Source organism: Lipophrys pholis (genome assembly GCF_963383615.2).
Source record: "Lipophrys pholis genome assembly, chromosome: 8".
NCBI classification, from domain to species: Eukaryota; Metazoa; Chordata; class Actinopteri; order Blenniiformes; family Blenniidae; genus Lipophrys; species Lipophrys pholis.
The window spans coordinates 24,693,511-24,714,068 of record NC_137630.1 but is presented as its reverse complement, the minus strand read 5'-3'; the positions used below and the strand labels follow the sequence as shown (position 1 = coordinate 24,714,068).

Here is a 20,558-nt window from a genome sequence, read left to right as displayed (position 1 = left end):
CTTAGAAAAATTCTTTTGGTCTCATTTTCAAACTTTAATCTGAAAGAAAATATTGTTTTCAATTAAGAACCAAATTTCATATAATAAGAGTGTCCAAACAAATCAAGATGGCCTCGGCGGTAGTAAACAGTCATCCACACACAGAGCCAGACACAAGAGAACAGTCCAATATCAACTTTATTCAAAAACAATCTGGGGTCACAACATTAAAGCTTTTTTTTTCTTTTATCACAAACTCTTTAATTAGGAGGTAAATTCTTTGCATAACTTAAGCATGTACAGGTACATGTAACTATACTTTAATTTACCATTACACAGCATTGTGTTTCTTTAAATAAGGCCACTTGAAAAACGGCTGATTTATTACCAATAATTAAAACAATGTTGTGTGAGCGGAGGTTCTATATATGACAAAGTGCTTATGTCAGCGATTTGTGTTTTAGTCAGGAAAATAACTATTTAAACTTGGGCCACTTTGCTTTAAGTGCATTAATTTTGACAGATTTCAACGGTGATCAGCTTTGCAGCATCACAGTGTGGGGGTGGGGGGTGGGGGGTGGGGGGGCTGCACAGCTCTGAGACTACAAATGCAATCTGGAGCAGAATAATAACTCAGAAGTTTCTGCACTATTTTTTGAATTAGACAAAGAAAAAAAAAAAAACATTTCTTATAGCTTCTATCTATCCGCTGCAAACTATTTCACAGCTTCATTTGAATATATTACAGCTAAAAACTAATTAATGACTACATGTTGTCAAATGACCTGGGAATGTTTGAAAGGAGTGTAAAAAAGAAACAATGTGAGGGTAAATTAAGGCTTAATGTCCAAAGAGGCACTCTTGCTCTTAAACTGAAGGCAACAGCTTGTACCGAGGTTTACCTTCTACACCGAACTTTATCAACAATAATACATCCTAACGTGACTCGAACCTGTAAGACGTGAGCCGGTGAGCAGTGGACGGACATCCAGAGTCCCTTGCTACAAACTTTTGATTTGTATGTGTGAGGTGGATCTGAAGGCAGTGAGCTCACTCACCACCAACACAGACACTCTGAAGGCAAAGAGCTCACGCACACATTAGCTCCTATACAGACGGAATGTTTCTAACTGAATGGCTGAAGCGAACGGTTCCCAGAAAGGATGTTACACAAATGAAAGGTTCGGATTAAAATGGCAAAATGAATGCATGCATTGAATGAATTAACTAGTCTGGAGTGACCGATTCCTCTTCATTGGCTTCCTTTAACTTCGAACACAGTCCCCCGAGTCCGCAGCGCTTAAACTGTTCAGGCAGTCCTGCGACATGGGAAAGGAAGGGAGAGAGAAGTGCTTCAGCAGAAAAATACCAAAACAGGAACGGGGAGGTTTGTTTGGACTGGCTCCGACTGAACCGGAGCTAATATTAAAGTCTGAGCTCACAGGCATCACATACACACACACACACACACTTTTTTTTTTCTGTCTCTTTCCAGTTTCTGAAGTAAAGGAACATCAACAAAAGTCACCCTGTGGGCAAAGAGCAGGGGACAAAACCTACCACTACCACTACCACACATTGAAGGCAGCAGGTTGAAGGGACGTTAGTTCGTTGTTCACATAAAAACCAGAGAATCACAGTTGTTTTCTTTTTTTCTTCATGGGAATATCTTCAGACAGTCCAGGGTCTTTAATCTGGAATTTGTTATCAGATGACGTAGAAAAACAAATACAGTTTCACTTTAACTCATTAATCACTTGATCAAAGCAAGAAGCAAAACAACAGATAGAGTAAACTAGGGGAGGTGGATGTTAAACTACTTTAATTTGGAATAAAACATATCGTCTCGCCATGTCAATGTGTCAAAGACACTCGGACCATAGGAAGCTCAAGTCACTTCCTATGGTGTGTGTGTGTGTGTGTGTGTGTGTGTGTGTGTGTGTGTGTGTGTGTGTGTGTGTGTGTGTGTGTGTGTGTGTGTGTGTGTGTGTGTGTGTGTGTGTGTGTGTGTGTGCGCACCTCGTGTGCTGTAATCACTGGTGTGTGTGTGCGTATGTGTGTGTGTGTGTGTCTGTGTCTGTGCGTGCGTGTGTCTCCACGCCTGGCAACCTTCCTGTGCCCAAAAGGGTGCTTCAGCTCCAACACCCTGAGACGCTGAGCTGGATGAAGCAGTGTGGAGGTGTGGATGTATGATTTACTGTCACATGATGATTTGTGACGGTGGCCGACTTGGTGGAGTAGGGCGTAGCAGTGTTGTTTTTACAAAAAAATAGGATCAGTGCGGGGGTTGGGCACTGATCCTATTTTGTTAATGGGATCAGTGACTTTGTCCCCATTAGTCTCCGTGATGGAAAGCTGTGCACAAAGTGTCATTAGAAGCTTGCATCTCTAACTTGGATAAAATACTTGGGAGAAACACGGACCTCACTTTCCAACAGCTCAGCTCTCTCCGACGCCTCAGAGAACTGCATCCTGGGTAAAGTGGGGGCCTGGGACACGCCGTGATGTGGAGGGTTTCCTGCGCTGTAGAGCCGAGGACGTTTGATCTGGTCCTCACTGGACAGCGGAGTGAAGCTGTTCCTACGGAGGAAAACCGGCGGCACGGCGTCTGAGCGCATGTAACTCTGCTCGGTGAAGACGAGACAGAGGGGGGGGGGGGGGGGGGGGGGGGGGGGGGGGACAATTAACCCATTGTCATTTTAACAATTAAACCTCTTCTATGTCTAAAGTCATCGGCTTCCATATGAACATGTGAGAAGGTACAGAAACAGAAACAAACGACTCAAAATAGAAAAAGGTTATTGTCATGTTGGTTTCTGCAGATGTTCCTCGTCACACTTAACAGGAGTTTTCTCACTAAATGTCTCAAAGTGTTTCAGCGTGAACGTCCACTCTGTAGAAGACCCCGGCCTGAGGTGCTCGTCACTGATCAGCACAAAGCCCAACAGCAGGAAACACATTCAGAACTCGTTGATTAGGAAGGGAGGACAAAAGTCACTGTACAGCCCGTGTCCCGCTGATGTTCTCATTTATCTCACACACTGATAAAAGTGCGACACAAATTCTTAACATTTGACATTTACTTAATCGTAACACTTGACTTATGTGTATGTCTGCCTCAAAATAACTACTTTCCTTCAATTAATGTTTTGGAAGATATTTAATTGATATTCCTGAGAATTCACACGCACATCGACCACCCAATCCTGAAATTGTTCATTCATATGATATCATGCAAATAGTTTTAAAGTTGTTACTGGAATGCAACTTCAGATTTTGAATTAAAAATATTGTGGCGGTTTAGTACTTTTGTTTCACAACAAAAAATCTCCCCATTTCAAGTCTGGCTTGTGGGCCTTTCTGTCTGGAGTTTGCATGTTCTTCCTGTGCATACGTGGGTTCTCTCTTTCTGTGTTTGTCCTTTGATGGACGAGCGACCTACTCCAGGCGACCTGTATTTTATATGACCTTTGTTTAGTTATTTTGTAACATTTCCCCAAACGATTATAGAGATAGGTGTTCTTTACATTTTGTATAAAATAGTTAAAAATGTTGATCATACTTTTTACAAAGCATGAGATGGAGCCTTTGGTTACTCAAACATCAATCCACAATCGGACAAGATTCATATCTAGAGCAAAACCCAAACGTATTAATTTTAGGGCATTTCTGTTTAAAAAAAAAAAATAAAGACATGAAAAATATGTACTAAGAATGTCGGTGGTCACGTTTCATCAAATGGCCAATAGATTGTTGGAGATTCAATTAATAGTAATTGAAGTAGGAATAAGACATTTTAAGTACATTAAAGCCCTAAATGTTTCATATATTTCACAACATTTCACATTCTTTCCCGACTTTATAAAATCACCAGGTACTACTTTCTAGATTGAAGAATCCTTTAACAGCAGGAAGGACTACAGCTTGTGTCAGATACGTCTCAGAGGCAGGAAGTTCTCAGAGTGAACACAGAGTTTCGATTGTGACCCTGCAGAGTTCTCTGCTTCCTGCCGTGCGGGCTGGCTCCCGAGAGCTGAATGAGAAGCTGTATCGGGTCATTTTGGTTTAAAGTCTTAAAAATAGTCCTGGTCAGAGTGGTGCGTCCAGACATGACTGTGAGGGGGGTTTCACTGGTTTGTTCAGGCTGCAATTCAGAGCCTCTGTGAAGAACACACTGTGGCAACTCTACCAGTGAAGTTTGCGCCGCAACATGATTAAAAAAAAATACAAGTCTGAGGCTTACGAGTGGTCGGTTCCTGTGAGTGTTGACAGCCTCCACCTTCAGGTCAAACATGTCAACTTTACAACCTGTTAAAAAAAAAAAAAAACAAACAAAGGAGACAGTGTAGAAATGCATCACAACAGGAGGACAAAAACAAAACAGGAGGTTTGTTTGGAGTCGGAACAGAGTAAGTGACTCACCATAAGCCACAGGAGTGAGTTTTAGGACAGTGTGCAGGGGACACTTCAAGTAGGGGAGATCGTCTGTGCCAAGAGAAATAAAGAAAAAATGACTTCTGAGGCTCGGCTCTGTCGGGGCGTGTGATGTTTTTGCGTCCTTTTCAACGTTTGTGGACATTTCTGTCACGCTTGCGATGGCACGCCCGTGCACAGCTGCAGAGCTTTAGGACACACGGTAGGTGTTGCGGAGTTTAAGTTGCTCTGCCCCAAGGCACATGGGTGGAGGCACAGTGGGCTGAAATGCCCGTCACGGCGACAGCGCCCACACGTCGGGTTTCTACAGTCATCAAACTGCGGTTGAAACAGACTCAACAGCAGCTACCACTTCCTCTGCAGACTGCAGACACACTCCGTCTGCCCCGCCACTATTTCTGGCTCTGATTTCACCAAACAATCTGATCCACTCCAGCCTTTTGGTTGAACCCTCGGTCTGTTGTTTTCAAACACTCATACAGAGACGTTTCACTTTATTTCAGATTTGTCCTGAGGTGATGAAGTTGGTGTTTCATGTGAGATAATCTTACACTTGGTGTTTTTATTCTACAAACAAGGTTGTAGTTTTGTCTCTGACAGCTTTATTAACAGTGCTGTTTATTTTCCTTTCGTTGCTGGCTCAATGCTTAATCCCATAACGTGGAACATTCCTTCCCTCTCAATATATTACAAATAATATACAAAGAGGAGGATTAAGCAACTGGGATTTACTTCAAATTGAGCATTTGATTCAATAATAGTAAAATAATCTGGTTCCCTTCACTTGTTTTCAAAGAAAATGAATCTTCTGTGACATTCATTAGCCTTTTTTGTCTTTTTACATTGAGTGCTCAATGTATTTCGGTTTTATTAGCGCTACATTATCAGTGTTTAATTTCATTTTACTCAATTGAATTTATAGAGCACTTAAAAAAAAACAATAGTTGAAACAAAATTCTGTACATTAAATAATCATGAAGACAATTGATCGCCTGGGGAAACTATTTCTCTGTATTTGAGACATCGTATTGATAGTCACACAGTTTCCTTTTTCATTTATGCTTCACCCTTTCAGATTTTCATAATAGGCTTCAATTTCACCATATTGCTGATTTAATATGTCCTTTTCTTTGCTATTCACTCCGAGCAATGAATTTTTGTCAAGGGACATTATAGTTTGCATACAACTATTTTCTACTCTGAATGCAGCTTCTTATCTCCTTCACTGACGTTTTTCGCTGAGACCGATTAAAGACACTAGGATCCTTTGTGTCTTCATGGGGGAGTGGCAGACCCAACAACAGCAGATAACATGCAACATGATCAACACAACAAACTGGCCTGCGTGTCAAAGTCTCAGGAAAACCTAATAAGTACAGAGAGAGAGGAAATACTGCCTCAGACTTGGTTTAGCGCACAGGTGTCTGCTTGTGTGCCAATAGAACGTCTCCAAACTCATACTGACCTCAACAAACATCTGTGCGAAATACATTTTGAGCCCCAGCATCTCTTCACCTCCTCACTTTTCTCCACATTGTATTCTTTCTATTTTCTGGTCTTTTGACTGTGTTCTTATGCATCTTTATCACACTGCCTGTTTTATTTGGCATTTTGCTGCAGTTTCATCACAAAAGTCTTTCTTCATTCGCTTGATTAGACCCGACTTTAGAATTTAATTTAGAAATTCATCACTGTGTAGATCTGGATCATTCTGGTCTCTTGATTCTGGGTCACATTTGTCCTGTGTGAATGAATATGAATTAAAAAAAAAAGAAGTCTCTTTAATCTATTTCCTTTATAATATTTATCTATAATGGCGTGTCATTACAGACTACCTCATAATGTGTAATATAATTTGTATAGTTCTTATTATCCTGTAAATACACTCTGTACCGTTCACAGGACTGGACCGTGCACCTTACCCCCTACACCCCCCACCCTCCTTCTTGCACTATATTCTGCCCTTTTTAACTGCTGCACTGTCACTGGAGTTGTTTTTAATCTCACTGTACCTGTACATGTGACAATAAAGGCCATTCTATTCTATTCTATTCATACCTACTGATTACCACTAAATCTAATCCAGCCTGTAAGATGACCTTCCAGAGTGTATAAAAAAAGATAACTGAATCTACTCTGAGGAAATCGTGATGTTTCAGCTGTAGTTTCTGTATTTTACTTTAAGGACGGGTGATTAGAAATACAGGGTTGAAATTGCATTTATTTTTTGACAAACCAACATTTTCAAATTTCGTTTAAAGGTATTCACTTAAATGCAGACATTTTCCATATGTAGTTTGAAACATTTACCTCATGCTACCAGTTCACTGACTGCACCCACTCTAAAACAAGTCCGGTTGTACTTCCCCCTCAAATAAGATGAGCTTGATACTTATGATGGACAGTGGCAATAAAGAATCTGAAAACTTCCCTTTAGTGCCCCCATGTGACGGCAGAAAATAGGTCTACTGTTTTAAGCAAATGACACGTCTTATCCTGTGCTCTACACAATTGTAGACTGACAGAAGCAAATATCTCTAAAAGTTGAAAACCTGCACTATTCTTACAGGATTTCTTTAATTCCAAAGTAAAGAAACACTTAATGGACAGACACACGTCTCTCAGCTTCTGTCTCATCCTGCTACAAGAGTTATTAAGACATGGAGGCCAGCAGACGTCAATGAGTACATGAGTGTGAACAATCACTCGACTGTCTGGTGATAAGAACTCTTAATTCATTTTCAAAAATCTACACTCTTTTGCTTTAAAAAAAATAATAATTTGTTGTATATTTTGCACCAATTCAAATCCAGATAAAATGTCGAGGCAAGTTTCTGCAAAGCCACAAAAATAAGCAGTGCTTTGGAAACTGCCACTTCAAAAAATCCAATACAATCCGTGTGATTATTTGTCTGTCTCACCCTTTAGAGGAGGATTCAGTGTGATTTCACCTGGGACACGTTTAGCTCTGGGGTGGAGCAGATTGTCTTCCAAGGCTGGCGGTTCAATCGATTCCTGTTTATGTCTGCAAGTGTCCCTGGGCAAGACGCCGAACCCCGACTTTGGCGGGTGAGCACCTTGCATTGTGGCCATTGTGACATATTCTTATAATATATATGTAAGCGAGTGGATGACTGCTCATGCAGATCATATATAACTGAGCGATAAAGGAGAAGTCCATTAACATTTTATGTTTACTTTATATTTTTATGCTGATAATTCTGCAGAGGCAAAAATAAATCGTACCACATGTGCACGTTCAGGCTCTACGGTGTGGTCTGCAGGTGTGTTGCTCCAGGTCTTACTGGGTTCAGATCATACATATTGTCTACCACACATTTACCTGCGGCTGCTTGCGGCACATCTGCCAACTGAAGTGTTTAAGTGTTTACTTTGCTCGATTACAGTGGCCATTAAGGCCTTGGGGTGAAAGTGAATAGTGTTTTCAGTGTGTGTGAAACTGCCTTCTCTAAACCGTTTTGTTTAGCTGCTTCTGAGTACTTGAGGGGGAAACTGTGGCCTTGAAGAGTGTCTTCAAATCCATTTTAATAGTTGGCTTTGCCTTTAGAGTGCAACCTTTACATGTACTTGATGACCAAACAACACTGGGAATGTGCAGTTTCAGAATACTACTTTAAGTAATGTAAAACAGTGTCATGTTTCTGTGCAGGTCACCTGCGCCCTTGTCCAAGAAATAGGCCAGCAAGCAGCGCATGACAGCCTGATGACAGATGACCAGCACGTTTCCCTGCCGCTCCAGCTCCATGATGACCGGCTCCAGCCGCTGAACCAGGTCCTGGTACGACTGAGAAGGCAGAAGAGATGGGTTTGATTCAGGCTCAATGTGTTTTCAGATAAATCAAAAGTGTCTTTTGGAGGTCAAGAACAATATTAAAAAAAAACAAAAAAAAAAAAAAAAGCCTCATTATTCTTATTTAAATCAGAAGGTGCAATTCCTCATAATAACCGTTTACATAAAAAAGCCCAATAAACCCCAAATTTGTTAAAAAATAAGATGCATTCCAACTTAACCACACACTGTATATATGATACTACTAAAAACACCTACCTCTCCCCCAGGGTAGCGGTAATGATACTTGTCCTGGTCCCTCATGGCAAACTCCTCTGGGTACTTTTCTTCAATCGTTTTATAGGTCATCTCTTCACATTCTCCCTAAAATACAGACCAACAACACTGAGACTCAGTAAACTGTGTTAGTTAGCAAACATATCAGTGAAACACCAGAGGACGTACAGCATCGATCTCATTCAGGATCTTCCACTGCTCATAGGGAACCCCGAGCTCCTCCGCCGTCTGAATGGTGCGTCTCAACTGGCTGGTCCAAACCTTCAGGTCTGACAGGTGGTGTTCCTCCACAAACCCCTTCAGTGCTCCTGCAAACTGTCAAAGGAAGTTTGCTTAGCGAGAGATGAAACTCATAATCTAATAATAATAATAAACATTTACTGTGAAAACAGTTTTCCTCTTAAAGATTTTCAAGTTGACTTTGAAACTAAATTTGACAAATTTAGTCAAGATTTTTTTGAGCATTTTTATTTCTTTATTTGAAGATAAATAAACTTGCTGCTCTAAAATTTGCTGCACTTTGAGACCCGAGGTCATAGTTCACCTGCTTTCCTCGGTCGGACAGTTTGGAGTCGCCGCCGATGCGTCCCTCCTGGTTGTGATGGCTCTCTCCATGGCGACAGAGGTAGATGGAGTGCGAGTGCACGTGAATGTTCATGAGGTAGTAGACGATCTTGCTCTGGATGTAATCCTGCACCCTGTTGACCAGGAAACGACGGCCGACGTTGATAACCTGGATGAAGGACAGGTTCCTGTAGGCCGGACAACACAAAACAAATCTATCATATATTCGTCACTAATAAAGCTGAAATACAACTCACGGATATCGACTTATAATATGCTTTGAAGACCTCTAAACAATAACATATTGTTAAAAAAAGAGAGGCAGAGAGAAGATGTAAGGAGAGCAAATTTCCTATAATGTTTCACCACAGTTAGATTTAAAAAAAAAAAATTTTCATAAATAATTTTGTTTTTGAGTGTGAAACACTAATTATATGAAACATAGGAAGATGTGGCTGACTGGGAGCACAAAACCTTTAATCTCACTTTTGCCGGCTCCTTTCTCCTCTGTTAAGGGTTAGGTTAGGTTAGGTTAGGGTATTAACCACATGTGATTGATTTCACAAACAGTTGGACTTCTCTTTTTGTAAACCTTAAGCATATATTTGGCAATTTCTCACTTGTTGGACTAATAAAGGTTTATCTAATCGTATTTACGCTTTTCCCAGTCATCATCATCATCATCATCAGTGACCTACACCTTCTAATGAGAGATTACTTGAAGAATTCACACAAACCACCAGCAGAGAAGCTTTCTTTGCAAGTGTTCAATATGACCGTTAAATCTACTTTTCATCACAAATGAGTTTCTATTTCCACCTGCTGGGCAGTTTTTGGAAGTACAGCGCCGTATTATCCATGATGACCTTTCACCCAGATGAATAAATCGTTTGCATGAGGTAATGCAAGAGGCAGTTTTGTGTCTGTGTGTGTGTTTTATCTTCTTACTTGTCGTGTTCGTCTGGATCTAGAGGCTGGTAGGTCACTTTATAACATTCAATTCTCTTGAGAAAATCCTCCATGACGCTTTCTCTGTCCCTCTCAGGGTAATCTGGGCTGGACACCTTCACGTCCTGTAGGACCGAAACATTTGAGACTGTGAACTTCAATGTCTCAAGGACATGGCTCATAATCTTCATTTTGAAACTGTTAACATTTACCATGATATTTTCTGCAATGACATCTGGGTCGTCACAAACTGACTCTACAAAAAACACCTGAAACAAAGACATTCGTATGAAATTTATTACAATTACTAAAAAAAGCTTTACAATGAAAATACAAAATGAATGGTTGCTTGATAATAAACGTCCCGTATAAGTTTACCACATCACATGGAAACACTTTTCTAGATTAAGTTTTAGTGGAAGTTTGGTTGAAATATTAAAATAACTATTAAAACGTCTCTTGTATAATTCAAAAAGACCTTGAAAGCACTGATATAAAAGCCTTAAACAAAGAAAAATCTGTACAATTGTGATGATTAGGTGACCTCAGTGTCTCTTAATGTCTGCGATTAATCTGTTTGGAAAGCAGCTTTGATTGTAAAAAGTTTTCCCGAGAGAAGATTAGAGCTCCACATGTCCCTCTTCATAGCCCTGCACAGACAATGGAGGGGCCGTTAAAACAGACCAGACTTCCTCTGAGGTGACGGGTTTCTCTCCAGGTAGCCGCAGCTTTAATAGAAACATTTAATTAAAAAGACAGTGTTCAGGATTTGGCAGAATCTGCCAGCACAAATTAAATCTAGTATTCATTATTGTGTTTTCATTAGTGAGCAATCAACCGAACCTCAGAACGGCAGTGCATTCATTACCTTAGAATAAGCCCCCCATTACTAGATAAAGAAGGAGTTTTCTTCCATGGAGCTCATGTTGCACTGACAGGAGCTGTTTGTGTTTTCGTGACCACGGCTCTCTTATATGCTTGAAACCCGGGGAAACTTTTACACCTGGTAAAGCTCACCAAGTACCACCACTATGACCGACCTAAACGTATACTAGCAGAGGTTTATCTGATTATCTATGAACTCACACTGCTGCACCACTGATCTCTTTGATATGAGCATTATTGTCATCTCTCATTCAATCCTAGGCCTCTGCGCGTCATCCTCATGTTTGAGACTCCTACTTTAAACATCGGGGGTGTTTTTTTTTATCCATCATAAGTGGAATTCTGACCTTGTATGCATTATCAACTGCAAAGTTAAGGATGAGATCCCTCCTCTCTCTGGTGGTGTTAGTGGCATCGAACACCTAACAGAAAAACAAAAGACACCGAGCGTAAATGAAACTGACTTTGACATTTCTAAACAAATAATCCAAACCCTGTTGAATTTTCTGTGCCCTTACAGCAATCTGGCCTCCCTCTTCATTCAGATAGACCTTGACGTCCTGCAGTGCCACTATGGCACACTGTCTGTGGAAACATAATCAGAGGTAAGTCAAACAGCCGATGCGTGTTCATTTCAACACACACAGTAGTTCTTCAGAACAAAAGTAATAACACTGGCTAAACAAACAGACGACGTCAGAGGAGGAATTTGCATGACAACATGACCTACTTGTAAAGGAGCCAGGTGTCCATATTGGCAGTAGTAATAGAGCAACAGAAGGATCATAGAGTCAGAAACGCTTACTCACTTTCTGATCTGCATCGCTTCTTTATTGTCATGTCTAAAGAAGTCGTAGGACTTGTATGATTTCACTGCTTTTCTCCTGTAGACTCCGAGATTAAACACTGCAACAGAACCAAAAGGAGAGAGATTTGAAAACAGATTTCAGAGTGTCTGTGCGTGTGTGTGTGTGTGTGTGTGTGTGTGTGTGTGTGTGTGTGTGTGTGTGTGTGTGTGTGTGTGTGTGTGTGTGTGTGTGTGTGTGTGTGTGTGTGTGTGTGTGTGAGTGTGTGTGTTCTGTTAGGGAGGCGACTTTATGTGCCTCAACCAAACCAGTTCTCCTGCGTTCCACGAAGGTAAAAACAAAGACGTAGAGCGACACCCAGGGCTGCATTGGCGGGGGTTGGGGGGGTAAAACAAGCGCAAAGACTATTGCCTTAAGCACAACATCTTTCAATGGAGTCATGTCTTTCAACTCAACTGGAATATTCACTGCAGGTGTATGTGATATCACCGCCCTCATTTAAATCTGGTTTACTGGAGCAGAGGTGGGAAACATTAAGTTCATGAAGGCGCATTGCATTCATTTCTCAAAAACCCTTTAGTTGTGTTTTTTTTACCCAAGTATTTTTATTTTTTCAGTATATCACAAAACAAGATAGGAATAAAAAAAGTTTAAACAGATTTAATAATACAATTAAGACATAATAATACAAAATACCATCAGGCTCAAATGTGGTTAAGACAGACAGCCCAGCAGTGAAGTGGTTAGTACTCTCGCCTCATAGACAGAATTTGTCCTGTTTGGGCCGTAGAGCCTTTCAGTGGAGAGTTTGCATTTTTCTGTGTATGCATCTCTGGATACTCCGGTTTCCATTGCACCGTACAAAAACACAGCCTTAAGGTTAATGTCAGTGTAAATGTTACTGTGTGTGAATGCCTGCCGACCTGCATCGTACTCCGTTTTCACCCATTCCTTTCCTGTGGATGACTTGAACGTTACAACATGCATGCGGCTCACACACATACTGACCCTTCGTCGGCACTCCGATCCAGTTGAGGTAGCGGGTCAGCTTCTTGGACATGTACGTTTTACCTCTGGCAGGCAAGCCGATCATCACTATCACAGTTGGAGAGTTGGTCATGTAGGAGGCCCAAGCTGCAGGTTACACACACAAGCATCAAGATTTTAGTTTTCAAGCAGGCAAGGACTGTTTGTGAGCAGCCACCTTTGTTCTAAGTGGTGATTAAACATTTCAAAAGGGCAAAGATGCATACAGTACACACACAAGAATGTAGAAAGTGACAGCACACAGAGAGCAGGTTGTGTAATAATCCAATGTCACCTCTAGCATTCACAAGTTAACATTTATTCTAATTTGTCGGCGTCGCCACCAACCTGCAGATTAATGTTTCTCAAATAAAGCTTAGCAACCCTGCAAGGCTTTAGTTTTCAGGAACATGAAATGGAAAATATTAGTTTTTTGTTGTTTTTTTCCTCCTCCCCTTTTTCTTTTGTGTCTGTGAAATAACGTCCTCTGCTCGAGGAAGGCAAATCTGTCAAAACAAAAACCTGGCAAGAGTGGACTTGACTCCAGATAGTTCAAACAGATGTCAGCAGCTGCTTCGCAGAGTGAAATAGAGATTTTTGATCACATTCCTACAGTGCACGGTATTTTTACCCACGTTTACTGCTGTATTACCAATTAGCATGACGTGAGGAGCCTGTATTGAATAAATACACCTACACTTTGCAAAAATCACAAGTAAGTTGAAAAGGCGTGCCAGAATTGATAATTAAAAACCAAAGTATGCAGTAACCGATACCATTCACCCATGACCAGCTGAACAGGTCTTCCTGTTTGAACAACCATCATGTGATTCAAAGACAGCCATGTCCTTTGAAATACTGCAGAGTTCAGTCATTAACAGAGGAGACACATTTCACCTTCAGAGTTTAGAAGAGAGGAACAAAAAAAAAAAAACACTCACAGCACTTCTTCTCTTTGCCCCTGGAGTCAGCCCTTTTGGCCTCCGCCGAGCCGTCTGAAGTGGCTGTAGGTTTCTGCTGCCTGGCAGCCATAATGCGGCCGATCGCAGTCCGTCTGTCCTGTCACCGCTGGTCTGAGGACAGCGAGCTCTGGTCACTGCAGGATGTGGTTTCACGTATCGGATGCTGCCGGACGACACAGCATGTCAGAACAATATGGGTGCAGTTAGACGGCAAAAAATCTGATAATTTTGTAAAGAAACACACTGAGAAAACAGTTAAAACTCCACAAATACATGAGGTGATTTACTTCACGTCCGTTTTAAACAACATTAGTAGAGGAAAAATTACAGCATAAACTTCAATTGTTGAAACCACAGGAAATTATTGAGGTGACAATGAAAACCACGACAGGACGCTAACAGCCCCTTGGATGAATACATTCTTGTGCATGTCACTCCTACATCTCAGCAGATATTATCTCCAGCCAGACTGTAGCAACAAGAGTTATTCATTCGCCAATGTCCTGACCTTCAACAGATTAAATCTTGCATCTTCACTGCACACGGTGATCGGCCCCTGCAGCCAAGTTTTAAAGTACGAAACCCAGATCAGCAGTTATAAAACCATGAACGAAAATAAACTTTTACATAACACTGTTTCCCACGTTAAAATGTGCTCACAGCAAATAATCATTCATAACTGGATTTCTTACACAGGGTTTCCAGAAGAATTTGGGAACAAATCAGGAGAAAATCACATCAGTTTAGTTATGTGATGTAATAGTTGATCAATTACAAAGAACTATCACTTTGTTGTATATGTGACAGCTTGACTTTTATTTTCATTAATGACACCTCTATTAGTGATTGTATTGCAGGATTGACGGGCTTTTCCATTTGGTCCATAGTTTCAAGGAAAAGAGATGAAGTATAATTGTCAAAGAATATGTCAGGTTGAACAAATACCAGGTATATGAGGTTACTGATAGTTGTAAAGATCTAAATCTTGATTGAGGGAAAACATCCAGATTTGATGAATCAGTGAACAGGTGGGAATTTGATCCAAATATGAAAACTCCTGAGGTCATCAGAGGAGGTTTACTAGGTGTAACAAGATGAAGTAGCTTTTAGTTCCTACATTCCTGTGGAACAAACTTCATGAACACCTGAGGACTCACTTCTTTCAAATCAGAACTTCAAACAATATTGTTCCCTCAGGCTTTCCAATAAACAGTACTTTTTACTTATTGTATTACCTTTAGCTTAATCAAGTTCTGACTTTAATTCTTCTTCTTTCTATGCCTTTCTCGACCGCTTTGTTTGAATGGATTCCATAATCTTAATCTCTTCAGATTATGACTCTTAATCGCCTTGTTTTATTTCCATGCAAAACACTGAATTGTGTCTGAGAAATGCGGTTTGTCTTGCCTTTTAGCTTCCATTCATTTCATTGTTTGTCATAAATGAGCCTCCAAGATAGGAAGCTCCTACCGTGTGAGTAGATTATGGAAGGGTTTAGTTATAATCTGTATATTCAGTTGTGAGGCTATGAAGTTAAATGCTAATGTTGAAGTTGAACCTGGACGTGAGCCGTCGGCCTTGAAACTTGAGCACTTCCGTTTTAGCCTTTACGAGGAATAAAACCGCTTAAAGTCGCAGCGATAAACACACGCAAAGATGTAAACTCACCGAAGAGCGAGCAGGTGTTCATGTTTCCTCGTTTTAAAGTTCAGCCATCAGTGAACGTCTGGACGAGCCTCCTCCGGGGTCCTCCTCCTCCTGCTCCACCTCCTTTTTCCTCTTCCCGGAAGTTTTGGCTCCGCCTCCCGGTCTGAGACCGGATGTTTATTGCTGCCTTCAAAATAAAAGTACATTTCCCTGTAACGAAACACAAGAAACACCAGTGTTATTTATTTATAGTGCTAATAGTTAGGGGAAAAACAACCTGCTTTGATATGCAGCATTTCTTTTGTTTATGTATAGCCATGTTTTCTTGTCTTATCCGTATCAGCGTTGTAGGTTTTAAATTCTTTGTCTTTGTGAGGCACTTTCTTGTGTATTTCATGGATAAAACAACTCCATCCATCTTCTGCACTGCTTCATTCAGGGACAGGGGACACCAGCCATCCACAGGGCAAACACAGAGAGACAGACACATGAGAAGAACATGCAAACTCCATATCTAATTTCTGTATAGAGAAAGTTAATATTATTGTTAGAATTAAAGAAAAATAATAAACAAATTAATTGATTTGCTAGTCTACTTTGGGGCAGTGGCCGCCTAAAAGCTACAAGCAGACTTGGGATCGGAAGTTCACAGGTTTGAATCCCACAGAGAATGTGTCAACACTGTGGGTCCCTGCGCATGACCCTTGACCCCATCAGCTTCCCAGAGCCTTCATGTGGCTGCCAACCGCATCCTATAAATAGTATGGATAAATGTAGACAAAATGAATTTCCCCAAGGGGATCGGTTTATTTGTCGCTTAGTTTACTCGAGGCAAGCCAAATTTATTTGTATAGCATTCAGACGCAGGGAAGTCCAAAGTGCTTCACGATAACTGCCTTGAAATGTAAGGCATTAATTTTAGGTCACCAGAAGAGCTCTGATGCACTTTGGCTGTAAGAGTCTTTAAAACGCAATATATCTCCAGTGAGAATACATTAATTCAAGTCAGGATTACAGTGACAGGAGCTCGTCAAACATTCACTTTCATACCACAGAGGAACATATTGTTTGAAGCAACTACTTCTCGTTTTACAGGGTATATCTGTTATCTGTACTTTCACGAAGAATGTGCAGGAATAAAACAGTAGCTGCACAATTGTAAGATTTTTCTTTTTTTTAAATAAGCATATTCATAGAATTGCAAAAATAATGTAGTTAATGCACAATTATGGGTTAGGTCTTTTATCAGCAGACTTTATGTTGTGGTTTATTGAGCCAGCAGGGGGCACCAGAGTCAAATAATATGGTGTTCAGACGCTCGTGACTCCTCATGGCAGTGATTTGGCGCGTGTTCATTAAAATCAAGTGAACACAAAATCTAGTTTCTCCCTCTGTTGGCAAAATGACTGTTTTGAGTGACTGTAGGTCATTACGTTTCTGAACATATACTATATTTACCTTCATGTCACGTGTTTTTATCATCGCTGCTGCTTTGCTGTTGTACAGTGATAATGTCAAAGAGGAATAATATTAGGGCTGTGGAGGGATATATTGGTGATATGCAGAGGACAGGTGGTGGATAATCACTCTTTCTTTGACAGCAGTTTCTAATTTGCTTTGTTTTGGTGTTGTGTGTGCCATTACACCGCACTGCCAAAATGATGGGGATTTCATTCACATCTCATCCCAAATTAGAAGAATAAATATAGCTTATTACTGGAACACTACCTTCAGATATGCAAAGGTTTTTAAGCCTCCGAATAATTCTTTTTTTTTTGCATGTTTTTGGACGGTGGGAAGAAACAAAGTACCTGGAGGAAACCCACGCACACATGGGGAAAACGTGCAATCTCCACTGGTTAGCATTTGAACCCGTGACTTTCTCACAGTGAGACAACAGCGCTGACCACTGGATCACCTTGCGGCCCTAAAGCGCAGATGTTCGACATCGAAATCTGAAAATCCCGCCTGTGTTTGCTACATGATTTCGTCTATCCATCTTCTAGCATTTGATCTGAATCAAGGATGTGGGACGCTGGATGAGCCCGACAGGTCAATAGTCCACCACAGAGCAAACAGACATATATGTTTTTGATACCCACAGAAACCACACACATGTACAGAGAGAACATGCAAACTCCCAACTCAAACTCACTGCAAGAGTGCTAATAAACAATTGTGCATGCATGACAGCATGGCAAGACAAATAAGAAGATATGCCAACTGTTGTAATTGTAACTATAGCAATATGGCATTTAATTAAACTCCTTCACTCTGTGAACAGACCTGAAGTGTGTGCAGGTTTTTTTTTTCTAATACATTTTGACTTTTCTGATCTCAGTTGTCTGAGAGACACTTATTTCATGAACACAGTGTCAGTGTAGAAGTGACAAATAAAACGGCCCAATTTGGGATGTATGCTATGGATATAACTCTTCAAAAAGCACATGTGATTGTGTACACGCTGATGTCAGGATTTCATATTTAGTCTGGCAAAGAAAGCCTCCTGACCAACTGCTGCACTGTGTTGTTCTTAGGCTGTACAGTGAAAAGCAGGAAGGACCAGCAGCAGGTGGCGAGGATGGCACAGTACATCATAAACACACCATGACTTCAGCACAGACGCATTCAGATTGACTACAAAAGAAGTTGAGATGTATTGTAAAATACCTCACCCAGCATGGGCATAACTGGTTCCGCCTGCTGCCATCTGGGAGTCAAATCAGCCTTTTCAAAATGTCAACAAGTGGAAAAAAAACATTTCAAAATTTTCTTCAGAACGTCCCCTGAAATAGAGGTTATTTCTTTAAACATCCATGAGAAGGGAAAGAAAGGCATGCATACATTCCAGCATCAAGTGGCATTTTCCTTTATTTGTTCATATTTAAAACAGAAACTTTGCCACATGACTCATTGCAATCACAAGTCTTTATTGTGGTAAAAGAAACTAGCCTCACAGTGTCTAACTAATACACTAGAACATCAGACAAACCTTCATCTGTAAGATATGTGTGCTTATTTTGTAAAATAACATCAGTACAAGATAATCCAAGATCCTACGTCATTTTTGCTCGTTTTCCTCGCTGGATCTCTGAGAGGACAGATATGTAGCCAGGGGGGGGCGGGGGGGTGGGGGTGATGAATTCAGCATGAACACATGATTATCAGAGTGTTTCTGTCCATCAAACACACCCCAATGACCCAATTTATAGTCCAAAGCTTTTCATGGCCACTATGCCCAACAATGCTGTAAATTCCGGGAATCACTTGGCTGGAGAATATTGCCTCTTCCACACAGTGGCTGAGCAGAACGTCCACAGAAACTGTTGCACCTTCTGGTCATCATTTGTCCATTTTGTAGCCCTTGGAAACTCAGGAAGTACTGGTAAACAAACTGTCTGAAGATCCCTGATCAGGTCTCGCTCTTAAAGTTCAGTATGCGGGCAAATAAAGGGAACCGGCTCAAAATGATATGAAAAGGAAAAGAACTGTCCACGGTTTGTCACAGTTCATAAACTCTTACTTACAGTACGTACCCTGAATGCCTTGAACAAAACTGAAGCGTTTTGGATCTCTACCCAGACCCATTTAAAGGAAAACTCACTGGATCTTTGAATACTTTATATGAAGGAAGGCCATGCTTTTAGAGATTGCACAGTAATGGTGTCTACTCTGCTGTAACACGTATGGTTTTATGAGTAATATTAACCAAGCAGCTAATATTACCAATGTCTCATGAATGAGTAATAAAACAACAGAAAAAAATGATGACCAGGACATGTTGCAAAGGGATCTTTAATGATTTCTTTGGACAATGAGATGCACATGTCCATTGTTGATGTAATACAAATAAGAGAATAAGAAAATTGACAACTTGGTGTGTCAGCATTCCCAGTTCAACTTCCTTTTTCAGTTGATGGCAACTTAAAATTTAAAATGGAGAACAAGATGTCTGGAGTGCAATGCAAGGACTGACCAGTAGGGGGAGAGCCAGCTCTTAAAACTAAACAATAAAAAATGACAAAAAAACAAAACATTGATTCAACCTACACTTGTGCATGAGTTTCAGCTATGCCCAGTTCCACTCAAATACCCTTGGCACTTGTGTTTCCCTTTGAGGAAACGTGGAAAATATTCCAGCTCCATAGTGGAAGTGTCACGAGTTGGCAGAGACGAGGCGTAGCGGGGTCTGCAGTGAGCACAAGCAAGCCTGCTCATACAGGCATAAGAAATCATTCCATTAAATAATCACTTTAAATAAATGCCTCGTCAAAAGAGGCTGAAATGCTGATGATCGCTGCCATCTTGGCACAACAGGAAGTTCCACGCAGCACCTTTAATTATTGTAATTACAGAGTCAAGACATGTTTCGGTTCACCTCATTTCAGACAAAAGTCATAAAAATTTGTTACATGACATTTAAACTGACGAGAATAAAAATGTACCACAGCGCTTCATTCTTGGGAAAAAGAGAAAAAAAAAAAAAGGAACAGATTAAAAATGGGTGGGAGTGCAAGCTGCTAGAAAGAGAAAAGATGAAGACAACCGATTGTAGCCGAGCAGACCACAGCGTTCTTTACAGAGAATCACTGAGCAGGTCGAGACTAAGAAGGAAAATTTGGCAAATAGCTCCGAGCGTATGGCCAATTCATCCTACTTCATATAATAAATATCCCGTCAATAGTGGTTTTTACTGTTGAGAGATCAACCTGAGATTTTGCTCATTTCAAGGAAAGCCAGTTCATGAAAAAAAAACAAAAAAAACAGGAAATGCTGATTAAAAGATTTAAGACTGGGTACCTACTGCACTGCTTGATCTAAACATTTTCTGATTATTGCTACGCTGTTCCATGGTCTTTCCAGGAGCAAGTAAACCCCCACCCTCTCACACGTGGTCTGGTTGAACGGGAATGCCATATCAAGTGGTGAATGTCTTGGTCCCCTACATCACGACAGGATGCGGTGAATGATTGAAGAAGAACAGAAAGCAGTGGAGAAACTTGATCCGAGTTGAATGGAAAGTGCAGTGATCAAGTGGACATGCGCTTTAGACGCACATGCTTCATACATTCCTCTGAAGCCCGCTGGCTGGCCAGTCATTCTGCACATGCCTCACCAGAAAACAAACTGATGTTAAGACTTTAAACAATAGCTATTCAAAGACAGACTGTGTGAGTGTGTGTGTGTGTGAGTGTGTGTGTGAGAAACGAGGAGAGGAAT

General features: G+C 40.8%; 1 protein-coding gene across 3 annotated transcripts; it reads right to left on the bottom strand.

Annotated features, from left to right (window-relative positions):
* Positions 1-159: 159 nt before the first annotated feature.
* On the bottom strand, positions 160-15,459 carry LOC308113218 (6-phosphofructo-2-kinase/fructose-2,6-bisphosphatase 2-like). Of its 3 annotated transcripts, XR_013935538.1 has the most exons (17): positions 15,360-15,459; positions 13,671-13,854; positions 12,712-12,837; positions 11,707-11,803; positions 11,416-11,482; positions 11,245-11,319; positions 10,225-10,281; positions 10,013-10,137; positions 9,045-9,252; positions 8,669-8,815; positions 8,483-8,587; positions 8,089-8,218; positions 4,402-4,464; positions 4,223-4,287; positions 2,403-2,603; positions 1,540-1,673; positions 160-1,298 (listed from the first exon to the last, which is right to left on the bottom strand). XR_013935538.1 is itself a non-coding variant. In XM_080469280.1 (16 exons), exons 2-16 carry the CDS (start codon positions 13,759-13,761, stop codon positions 1,245-1,247), a joined length of 1,611 nt encoding a protein of 536 aa, XP_080325406.1. In that variant the 5' UTR covers positions 13,762-13,854; positions 15,360-15,459; the 3' UTR covers positions 160-1,244. The 3 variants fall into 3 exon arrangements, 2 of the variants coding, with proteins under 2 accessions (XP_080325406.1, XP_080325407.1); XM_080469280.1 differs by lacking the exon at positions 1,540-1,673; XM_080469281.1 differs by lacking the exons at positions 160-1,298; positions 1,540-1,673 and having other exon boundaries at positions 2,408-2,559.
* Between the last annotated feature and the right edge of the window lie 5,099 nt (positions 15,460-20,558).

Coding starts and splice junctions, on each gene's coding strand:
- LOC308113218 (XM_080469280.1), bottom strand. CDS start 13,761: ATGGCTGCCAGGCAGCAGAAACCTACAGCCACTTCAGACGGCTCGGCG. Junction 12,838..13,670: donor GGGCAAAGAGAAGAAGTGCT/GTGAGTGTTTTT, acceptor TGTAACCTGCAG/CTTGGGCCTCCTACATGACC. Junction 10,138..10,224: donor TCATTGCAGAAAATATCATG/GTAAATGTTAAC, acceptor TCGGTCCTACAG/GACGTGAAGGTGTCCAGCCC.